The sequence below is a fragment of the Neomonachus schauinslandi genome, chromosome 13 (assembly GCF_002201575.2).
Source record: "Neomonachus schauinslandi chromosome 13, ASM220157v2, whole genome shotgun sequence".
Classification (NCBI taxonomy): domain Eukaryota; kingdom Metazoa; phylum Chordata; class Mammalia; order Carnivora; family Phocidae; genus Neomonachus; species Neomonachus schauinslandi.
Window position 1 is genome coordinate 84,302,006 of NC_058415.1, and position 12,001 is coordinate 84,314,006.

General features: G+C 35.6%; 1 protein-coding gene across 3 annotated transcripts in view; it reads left to right on the top strand.

Moving 5' to 3' along the window:
- PBX3 (PBX homeobox 3) overlaps nt 1-12,001 on the top strand; it is a 214,105-nt gene that overhangs the window by 159,141 nt on the left and 42,963 nt on the right. For all 3 annotated transcript variants that reach the window (XM_021691236.1, XM_044920383.1, XM_021691235.2), the window contains exon 3: nt 3,779-4,020. In XM_021691236.1, coding sequence (XP_021546911.1) covers nt 3,779-4,020 — 242 coding nt within the window. The remainder of the gene's footprint in view (nt 1-3,778; nt 4,021-12,001) is intronic.

Genomic DNA, 12,001 nt, shown 5'->3' on the forward strand with positions numbered 1-12,001 from the left:
ATTATGTGTCTTCCCTGGTTATGGCAATATCATAGGGCTAGATCTTAGTTGTGCCTAATTCATTGCTCTGTGTAGAACACATGTGAAGTAGCCGTGGTCTGAAGCCACTCTTTAGTCCTGGATGAACAGAGGTTTGTCATGGTCCAGTGGGCTTGGTCCTTGAAATGAGGGAACCATGAAGCTTAGTTAGTGCCCTGTGTTTGCACCTCATTCTCTCTTGGGTCAAGCCTTCATTGTATTACAGAGTTGTTCTGTTAGAGAGGCTACTACTGTACAATCCAGCCACTGCAGATTTCTAATCTGCTTATTTATAATTCAAAAGCTTGCCTATATATTAATGAACCCTTAATGAGCTGTTGAAAATGCCTGAATTACAGTCAGATTATTAAACTCAAACAGCCCCGTAATCATACCATTTGAGTGGGCTTTAGGTACTTTTCACATCTGCAGCTTAGTATTGTGAAGGGTATGCGTTTATTCGGAGAAAGCTTTGTAATAATTTTGACCCGTAATTTATTTATTGCCCTCCGAATGCAGTCGTCTATGCAGATGCTCTCTCCCATTATCTGTGGGGCAGGTGCACAGCATGTTGAAAGACAGCTAATTAGGATTTGCTGAGAGATATGCAAAAACTGTGGGCTTATAACAAAGCCAAATTCATTGTTAAACAATGTTTTACTGTGTTTGTATGATTTGTCTAAATCTTTGGGATACTGAAATGAATGTTGTGGTTATAAGTAGATTCCAAATAGGGTTGTTGTTGCTTTTTAACTTTATAATGCTGTTACAATCAAAGAGCCTAGATGTAAAACTTCGTAAATCTCTGTAAATGTCCCAGTATACATTTTGGATTAAAAACAAGAATGAGCAATTTTTAAATTATTGTTTTTCCAAGTTTAAATCTGAAGATATCAAGATCTTTCGATAACTACGTAGGCAGATACATTCTGGCCCTTACAAATTTAGGTTCATTAAAATTGTTTATAGGTGCCCAGAGGAGTAGGTCTTGTAATTGGGAGCCATGTGTGACTTTGGCAGGTTAGTAAGCTAAGTAATAGTGAGTGAATAGGTAGGGGGGACGAGTCATAAAATAGCAATATGAATGGAAGGTAAGAGTATGAATAGAAATATTTAAATTAAAAATAATTTTGGAAACTAGATATTTCTATTTAAAGTTGCATAATCATGACTGCTCTACTGCTTAGTAGAGAAAGAAATTTGATTCACTTTTCCAACTGTAGGTGTAAAAATGACTTCAGTATTGATAAACAGCCTTCTCAATGTTGCCTAATTACAAAGTGCTATAGTACTTTTCATCCAAAGGAGTATGAACTTTTCGTCAGGAAATGATTTTTTCTGATTTGACTCAATGCACATAATGTATGAAGTAAATGCGGAAGGATCACATTAAAACATTTTTTCCCTATATTTGAGGCAAACACTGAAGTGTTGATTTACTTATGATTTTAGAAGAGATGTTATTCATCACAAGGGGAAAATGTTATACCAGCTAAAAATACATAGTTATTTTTATTTGTATCCACTACTGTTGACTTTAAGGGTTGCTTCCTGTTGGTGTGGTGGTATTGGTTTATATACGTATTAGCAATGTATAAAAGTGCCATGTCTTTTGCATTTCTTCCTGATGAATTTCCTTTTTCTGTCTTCCTTATAGTCTGCTTCCTTGTGTATTAAGTCACTGCATTGCCACACTTGTGCAGGGAAGTGTAATAATTTTGACTGTGGATGTTGATCTCTACTATTAAAGAACCTCACCAAATATCCATAGGGAAAAGATCAGTATGTATAAGTACGAGGGGAAAACTAGAAACCTGGAGGAACCTTGAAGGTAGATTAAAAAACAAACAAACAAACACATTTTCAGGAGAAGCACCAGTATCTGTATATATATAAAAGAGAAACAGTGAACACACAAAAGTGTGAGCAAAAATTTAGTTGAAAAAGGAGAAACTTAAGGACCTCCCCAACAAATGATATAAAATGAAGCTGAGCCCAAAGTGCAAAAGAAGAGGCTGCTCAGTGAGTCCTCACTGCATGCCAGATGCACAGAAAACTTGGTATGTGGAACTACGAGCATGTCGAGGCCATGAGATTTTAACATCTAACAAGGTGAATTAGAAGGGAAGAAAATTACAGATGTTAAATTAAAACTACCAACGTAACCAGTATTTGCCAGATCTAGAAGAAATAGCAAATACATGTTTTTCTATTTTTAATTATCAGCAATGTTGATACTGATACTGATTTTATCTTATTTAAGAGAGTTCCCTAACTTTCTGGTTCCCTAAATGAATTTATTGTCTTAGTATATTACAGTTTTCAAACCTTATTTATTTGCCTCTGAACAGGCAACAGATATAATTTTAAATTATTGTGAGTTCGTTTTATTACCCAGTTGAAATTATTCTGAAGTATATTTTTAAATGAAAGTGACAGCTTTAAAGTGTTTTGAGGGAGGAAATTAAAGTTGTGCATTTGAGTTAAGACAACCAAGAGCTCTGTCATGCTGTGGGTGTAATTCAGGACATCTAGGAATGAAATCTGTTCTTAAAAGAATTGATGGTAGTTTTAGGTTAGCATATAAAATCACGAAGCTGGTGCTCAGTTGAGTACTTGGCAGCTTATAGATGTTACTGTCATGTAAGTTACACTAGACACAGAGTGTGCACCACTGTGGATAAACAACAACAGGCACAGATGAAAAAGGCAGAATCCAAATGCAGATATGCAAGATGCCAATTTCCCCGCTTCCCCCTTCCCCAAGATGCCTTGTAACTAGTGTGGGGAACCTGCTTTTAAACAGATTTACAGAGGTTAATTGGGCTGGGATATTTTAGATTATGTTACACATTAATGAAAATGCTGATTTTGAGCTGTCATGACTCCAGTGCTTTTTATACCATGATAATTATTTTAAAACTTTGTCTTCTGTGTTGTTGAAAACATCTTGGCAGAAAGCCTGTGTGACCTGATTAAACCTATGAATTGTCAGCTGTGATCTATAGTTCTCAGATGAGGTTGCTGACTGGGCTTCAGTTAGGAAGTTCTTGATTTAAAAGCAAAATTAGATTGAGACTACTGTGCCCAGCACTGTATTGCCATTCCAGTGGTACATTTTTAATACTCTGTTTAGGGTCCTGATTTCATAGTTTGCAGGCAACTGCTTAACAAATTCATTCACTAATATATATTTTTAAAGCATAGCTAATTACCTCATGAATTTCTCTTCTCCCCCTAAAATTACACAGTGGAAACTCCCATCTAATCCTGTTTATTTTCTAATTTTTGGATATAGTTTGTGAATGAATTTTTCTGTGGGATTTTAAATTGTTCTTCCAAACATACAGAGAAACAGAATAACTACCTTTAAATGTGTCTGTTTTATATCCTTGGAATTATTTTTTTTCCTGTCTCAAAATCCCAAATTTTTTACCCCCTTCCCATTTTATGCTTGAATCCTCAAAATTTGGGAAGATTGATGTTAGCATATTCTGAGAAGCCAGAATTACCTTTTTCCAGGGATCCAATCTAGGATAAACTGAGAGGGGGTAATAATAGAAATTCTGGGCATGCATGTAAATATTCTCTCGAAAAGAATTTTCATACTTATGCTTATTGATAAATGTGAACAAAGAAATTCTCAGCATGAATTGTAGTACACTAATGTTGTTTGATCATTTTCTCAAATAAACAAAATACTCACACTATTTGTCCTGTTTCTCGCTTCTTCTCTCTCTGTCTCTCTCTTCCCTTGAAGGTCTCAGCATCAGAGGAGCCCAGGAGGAGGACCCTCCCGATCCCCAGCTAATGAGACTGGACAATATGCTTTTGGCAGAAGGGGTTTCAGGTCCTGAGAAAGGTGGGGGATCGGCGGCAGCAGCTGCAGCCGCGGCAGCCTCTGGAGGTTCTTCAGATAACTCTATTGAACACTCAGATTACAGAGCCAAATTGACCCAGATCAGACAAATCTATCACACAGAACTGGAGAAATATGAACAGGTCAGCAGCCGCCACTCTCATAGTCCTGCACAAACCCTCTATTGCTCTTCTATTAGACTGCGCTAACCAATTCTGAGGGCTGTGAGGGGTAGGTGTTGACACAAAGAGCGAAATAAATAAGGTCAATGCAAAAACCCAAGTGAATTGTTGGATTCATGAAATGAAGTCCCTTTGAGATTTCAGAGGTGAAGTGGAACATATTTTGTCCCATCTACTTGTTTTAGTTTTATTCATTCCTCACATTCACGTGCCCTTACTACCACCCCTGCAGCCATCCTTCCCCTTTAACCTCACTGCTTGGTGCCCTTCAGAGCCCTGGCTAATTAACATTTACGCACTGGCCTTGTTCATGAGTTTTAACAACTTTTAAAGGGAAGCGCTGCACAGAGAGCTGAGCTCTTCCTCCTATGCTGTGAGCTCCAGAATCCTCCCAGGAATTAATCCTTATAGATTGTGCCAGACTATAGCTGAGGGAGCTACCGTCACAAAGTAAGCAGGTTCTGGCCTTTCTCTCTGAAGAGGAGCCTCCCGGGTTAATTATAGGTACCTCCGGGCAGGGACTACTGGGCATTGTGTGCTAAATAGAGGTGTGGATTACAAATGCTGTCCTCAGCAATTATGTTAACCACACTTCATGGAATCTAAGGTATCTTTGATTTTAAGCTGTGTCATTGTTTAGGTACCACCAAGAAAAAAGTTAACACTACCCAATTGAACTATAACATGCTCTTGACTGTAAAATGCTTCCATACTTCACAGAGATGTTAAAAGGTGGGAAAAAATAAGTCTTAGATTCAATGAAGTCATGTAAAATGTTGGTAGTTCATTTTAAACTTTAGTTGTTAGTTTCAACCTAAAAACCTTTTAGTTTGAAGGATTTTTCACTAGCAGGTAATTTTAAAAAACATTATTATGGAAATATTTAAATGTACCCCCAAATAAAGGGAATATTATTACGTTGAATCCTGTGAAACTGCCAAGTTTTTAGGTCAAAAAGAGTTGTGTACTGGCAGTTTTATTGAGCTCAACCTAAAATTAGGCACTGCCTAGACACCCATCACCCAGATACATAATATCAATATTTTGCCAGTCTTATTTTGCCTATCACACACACACACACACACACACATACACACACACACACACACCTTGTTTTGGTTTTGGTGGAGTATTTTAAAGCAAGTCTTAAGCATCATACCATTTCACCTCCAAATACTTCACTGTGCGGTCAGGCACTTCATGAAGTCCGAACACTTTAATGTGATGTGGGCGTCCTGGTCAGTTTTATTACTTATTTTTCTTCTGAGTTCCCTTCATAGTTTCAGTTGTATATGTTATTTTTTTCATTGCCTTCTCAAGTATTCTGGATATGGTGGTATTAAGCAAATGTTGGATTCTGTTCCAGAGGTGAGTGTTTTGAAGGAGGGTAGAAAGTTTATGTAGCTTGATGTTAAAATCCAATATAAATTAATATTATAAGATTTTGTCTTTTTTTCCTGCATAGTACTTTCTGGGGTCTCAAACTGTATCTCTAGCCTCATTTGTAGGGATCATTTTTGGTGGAAGAAGTGCAAATAAGGATTTTGAAAAATTATCTTATGTATGTACATGCAAAAAATGGAGCTTTCTGATTTGACGTATGAATAATTGAGAGTAAACAAAAGAAGTCATGGTTGAAAAAGTTGCCCTGAGTATAAACAGAAGAAAATGGTTCCAATTTGTAGTATAATCTTAATCGCATAACTTTATGTTAAATACATCTATACATACTTAATAAATACCACCATTCACCTTGCATGGAAAGATCTGTAGTATTTGGGGCCAAATGGCCCAACTTTTTGGATGAAGAATTAAGGTGGTTCCCTTACTGTCTCCTGCCATGTTTCTTCATACCAGCTTCCTTTTTCTCTTTCTCTTGCCCTGTTGGGAGTCAGGTGAGGCTGTCATCAGTCAGTGTCACCAGGGTGTTGTTTTGTTTTGTTTTGTTTTGAATTGTTTTGTTTTGCTTTAAGAATACACACAGGTTCTTCAAAAGTTAATCTATAGTATGGATTTTTGGATTTTTTTTGGATCAATATATTGGGAAATAATGAGTTTTAAAGCATAATAATGAATCTTATTTCTCGATATATTCGGTAACCTAATAAAAACCACTTAAATATATATTTCCTTGCTCATTTTTGACACTTTCTGAAGGAAAAATACAGGCATATGAAATTGCTGTAGTTTTATGGACAAATAAGTAGATGGAGTGTGATGACTGGTTGGCTGATAACAGAATTTAAGTCTACAAATTTTCTTCTGTAGGTTTTGAATTGTTTTAGAAACAACGGAGCAGCATTTCATTCACTTGTGTTGTCTTTGGGGCTGGCTTTTATAGCTCTTCTCTCTGTAGTTCCCAAGTTATTTGATCAGTGAGTTTTGACATAAGATAGTCAATTGTTTTTTACAAGTCTTTGGGATACAAGTTGTGGGCTCTGTCTGGGCTAGACCTTCCAGGGATATGCTTTGGAGCTACCAGGAGGGCCAAGCAGAACTGAATGAGATAAAAGGGTGGCATATCCAAGATAGGTGGCATTATAATTTCCATTTTACAGATGAGAAAATGAGACTCAGGTTGAATGATTTGTCCAGTGTCACACATCTGGTTAGTGTTAGAATCAGGTATTGAAGTCAGTTTCTGACAATATGGCTTCCTTTTCCACTGAATTCTGCTGCTACTTACATAGAATTGGAAAATAATTCGGTACATTCTGGTTTTCTCTCATTTGCTCATGTTGACTTGCATTTAGAATGGGATCAGAGTAGAGATGGAAAAAACAACCATTTTAATGACTTTCCAGAAATTATACTTTTCCTCCTAAAAGTGAACATGGGTATTTTGAGTGACAGAGCTTATTAGTAATAGGAAGAACATAAATGTTAAGGCAGTGGCTTCATCAGAAAATTGTGTTGAGTCTTTTACTGAAAGAAGTAAACTACATTGGAATCTTAGAGCTATTCACTCTACTGTGTTTTGCAATGAAGCTGTAATGAAAATGTATCTGAAGCCTGTTTAGATTTAGATTGCCATAAAATTAACAAACACTACCACTGCAGTAAATTAAAGTACCTTATAAACACAGCCACATTTACAAAGCTAAGCAGACTAGAGCTACAGTTTGAGCAAAATTAAATCTAAGCTGCAAGGCTCGGTTTTATATGCGTGTTTTAGGAATGGTACTGTCTTTAGAATCCTGTCCTTTTTTCCTCCAGAAAATGTCCTTTGATCTTATGTCTTCATTACATAGGCTCAGATATAATGATTTTTGGTGATAACCATCTAAATTCACTTATAAACACTTTTGAAATATTAGGCATAGAATATATAGTAGAATATGATTCTTGAGTATTACTACCACCCAAAACGAATCAAAACTATTTCACTTTTCAAAACAAACAAAAAACTATTTCACTTTTCTTTTGTTGATCCTGACACCCAACGGGAATATAGAATTTTCAAAGTTTGCAGCAACTGTCTTGTAATACTTTGTTAAGGGGTGCATTGCTTCTCTCTTTAGCTAGGAAAGAAGCCTGGTTGCCTCTTTGTCTTTTTGTTGATCAACTACAGGTTTTAAAAAATGCTTTTGCTATAACTTTCAAATATGCTCTTAAGATTAAAGACCCAAACTAGTAGAATAAGTGAATTCCTAATGAACTTGAGCCAAGAGTCCTGGGAAGCCTGTTTTTAAAAATTGAAGGACTTCTGGCTTCCTCCACCTCTCTACCAAAGGGAAATGGACACATTGGTTTTTGCAAATGAAATTTGACTTAGTCATTTGTTCTCAGTTAAAAAGAAAAAGATATATCATGCCCTGTGCAGCTCTCCCACTTTGCTTGTACCAGAAGAAATGCTTGTACACAGGCAATTCACTCCATAATTTACAGCTGCTATAACAGAGATGACATATTGAAAGCTATCTACTATAATTATATTGAAATACATTTTTGCTGAAGGCAAAAGTGTTGTAAGGGTCCCAACCCTCCCCAAGCATCTGGGAACCTGCTTTCTGAGTTCACAGATGTCTTTTGAATTCACCTCGAATCAGGTGAAGCATTGGAGCCAAGCATGCACACTGAATGTACTCAAGACCAATCAGATACCGTTAAGCTATTAGAGGACTTTCAGACTATAGGGAATTAATTGTTGGGGGAATGGAGAATGAATGTGGAACCTAAACCATTGTAAAGGCATGTCCTTGTGCTTTTTGAGGATCTCAACATTTATGTGTTTAGATTCGCTGGCAAAATCTCCTTTGCTTGTAAAGGAGTTTTATTTTTATCAGGTTAAAAAATGCTGATGTTACTACATTAGAGATTGTGTAGCCCAAAAACTCCTAATCCCATTTTGCTATTTGTTCTTAAGAGGTAAGCAGGAAAGGGCGCCTGGGTGGCTCAGTTGGTTAAGCGACTGCCTTCGGCTCAGGTCATGATCCCGGAGTCCCTGGATCGAGTCCCGCATCGGGCTCCCTGCTCGGCAGGGAGTCTGCTTCTCCCTCTGACCCTCCCCCCTCTCATGTGCTCTCTCCCTCATTCTCTCTCTCTCAAATAAATAAATAAAAAATCTTTAAAAAAAATTAAAAAAAAAAAAAGAGGTAAGCAGGAAAGACAAAAGGGTCCTATCTGATGGAAACTTTATATTTCATTTTACCAAGCAAGGCTTTGTCATTCACTGCTCCAAGGGAAGAGTTTTACTTCTTGTCAGCTTTCATGCTGGGTCTTTTCCTTGGCTGGAAAGTGTTTGAATATTCCCTTTTTTCCTTCAAGTTTCTACTTTATTAGCTCTACATACCAAATGTATCTTTGATCACAAAGTTGATTAATAAAATGAATTGTTTTATATTTGAATATTCTTTTGTTTTCAACTTCCATCTGTACTATTTAGGCAGTGGGAAGGCCTTAATATAATAACTGTATTAAGTAATCAGAGTAGGGACTGCTTGCAGAATAGCTAACATATGCAAAATATGAATTTCATATAATTGCCATTTTCATTGTCAATAACTGCCATTTATTAAGTATTAATTATATCTTAGACTCCGTGCAAAGAACTTAACATATGTAATATACTCCTTACATAAACCTCATGAGATAGGCCCCTAAATCATGTAATTAGGTACGATGTGTTGAGATACAGTAGATATTTCATCTCTGTGGCTGTTCCTTATTCATACTGGTCACATTCTACTTGGCTTAGAAAAAAATCTTTAAATGTTGGCTTTTATCCTAAAGCAAGAAGAATTTCTTGATTTAATAAGCATTGCATAAATACAAAATCTATGATACTGGACTAGAGTTACTTGCAAGGTTATAAAGACATCTAGAAAATGGATACATGCAAATTTGAGAGTGAATAACTTTTAATAGAGATTTATTCTTTCTTTAAAAAGTAGATTTTAGAATGGGGGTATCATGATCGGTTGACTGCAGTCAGCTTCTCCAGATGGTTACAAAAGACCAATTCAGTTTTTAGATCTGATCACTGACCCGTTTTAAAGCTTCCTCTAAAATTAGTGCTTGCTCACTGTCTGATTTTATATGTTTACATTCAATGATGTGAATTTACAGGCAAGAAAGGGGTTGTATCTTGAATTCACAATGAAAAAAAGCACCACCACAAAACAAATGAAACTTTAACAAAGTTAAACAAACCTGAAAGTTCAACAGACCTGAAAACTTTAATTCTGAGTGTAAATGAAATATGTACGGATATAGAGGAGACAGTTTTACTAGCCAACAAATACCATTAAAATCATTGTCATAAATCAAATATTTCAGATCTTCAATTGGTTTTGGATTATTAAGGAGAAAGGAACAAATGGCAAGGAGAAATTCTCATAGATAAGAGCTGATTGAAAATATTTTTTTCAGATGAAGCTTTTCATACCTTATGTTCATTTAACTATGTTATTGCTAGGTGTGTTTTAAAACACAAACAAAAATGCATCCTAGGTAGTTTTCAACAGCTGGATTAAAAGAAAAAGAGGTTTCTGCCATTACTTTAAATCAGAAAATTCAAGGAATCAAAACTCTTATTTCCTGAATATTCCAATTAAACAGGTGTTTCTATGTTTGTATTGTGGACATTGACCAGAAAAATTTTAACTGATAATTTCACTTGGAAAAATAATAAGGCAATGAAAAATTTCTCCAGTGTCTATTTTAATAGTCTTACAGGTATGACAGAGGTTGTGATAAATGTTTGAAGCGAATATCCCACATTATAAACAGTATTGATGCTAGTATGTGGTTGGGTGGCCCTTCAAAACAACTCTGCAATCATTTGATTATTCTCACTGCATTTATATGTTTAAAAAATGTATACCTTTTAAGGAATAGAAGATGAGGCAGTACTGTGCTCTGCTCTGAAACTGGTACAGATGATGCTGTAAATGAGGCTGTAATTTACTTTCAGTGGTATAAAGGAAAAAAAATCACTTTGCCTAAAGTGTATGCATCTTTCTTAAGGGTGTACCCAGATTTTAATTATCTAAATGTAAATACTTAACGAATTTTACTTAGAGTAATGAGCTAAAGTGCACACTACATAAATGAGATGTTCTAATTAATCATGTATGAACTACTGGTTTAAAGAAAAGCTATGTGAATTCTGTGAATGTTGGGCTATTGCCAAATTGCTAATCAGCATTTGCATTCATAGATGAGTTCGCTTAATAAGTTGTGAGACGTTCAGCAAATGTTTTAGGAAATTATGAGTTTTTAGATGCAGAAACTTTTTGCTTTTAACCCTTTTTTTTCTACATCCTTCCTAGAAACCATAGGCAAACATTCTTTCTGGAGAGATTAAAATGCAGCCAGAGAAAAACTTAAGAGAGCTAACATCTCAGGTATCATTCACACAGGAGTTTTGAATTATTTATCAGGACATACACCCTATCAAAGATATATGTTACCATAATGTGCGAGCTAGGTTTTTAGGAATTTGCAATGTTATGTGTGCAAATTCAAAATGCTTCCATAGTCCCAATACAATGGTTCTCAGACTTTTTGTCTTAAAACCTAGACTCTTAAAAGTTATTAGAGACCCTTAAGAGCTTTTATTTGGTGGATTGTATCTGTCAACATTTATTATAAGAGAAATTAAAACTGAGAAAAATTAAAAGTATTTATTAATCTTAAAATAATAATAAATCATTATATGTTAACCTAAATAACATTTTTGTAAAAACCTGTATTTCCCCCCCAAAAACTCAGCATCTATTGAGAATAATGACATTGTTTTTACATTCTTGCCAAACTCTTTAATGTTGGGCTCAATAGAAGTCACCTGGATCTTACACGTGCTTCTGCAGTCAGTCTGCTATAATGTGGCTGAAGTATACAAAGAGCATCTGGATCTGACCTCGCACAGATATGGCACTGGAAAAGGCAGGATTATATGCTAATAGCCTTTTCAGGTAGCTGTGGACTTTCTTCTTTGATATTACACCAAAACTTGACAAGTTGTAATTCCTTAAAGGTTAGTTATAATGCGGAGTTTGAAACCATATCGATTAATTCTTTGTACTCTGTTTCTTTAAAATCCATTGGTCTTATATGCAGTTCGAATGGATCTTCTTCCTGTGCATGTTTTTGTAACATCATGCATTGATCATTTGGAAAATACTGGTTTACTGAGTTACGTACATCTTCCAGTGTTGACACATTTCATTTTATAATACCAAAATATAATTAGTATCAACGCCAAGCTAATCAGAAAGTCGACTGGGAAACTGGGAAACTCACAATGGTGGATGCAAATTTTCCAAAATTCTAATTTTCACTTGAAAACTCAAATTTTGTTATGATACACACTACTTATGTCAGCTCTTTTGCTTGACAGGCACACTTCGTTTTTGAGAGGACATCTGCCAAATACCCAAGTCTGAATAATTATAATTTGGTCGTTTTGCTTTAAAAAAAAAAATGGCATTCCATGAAA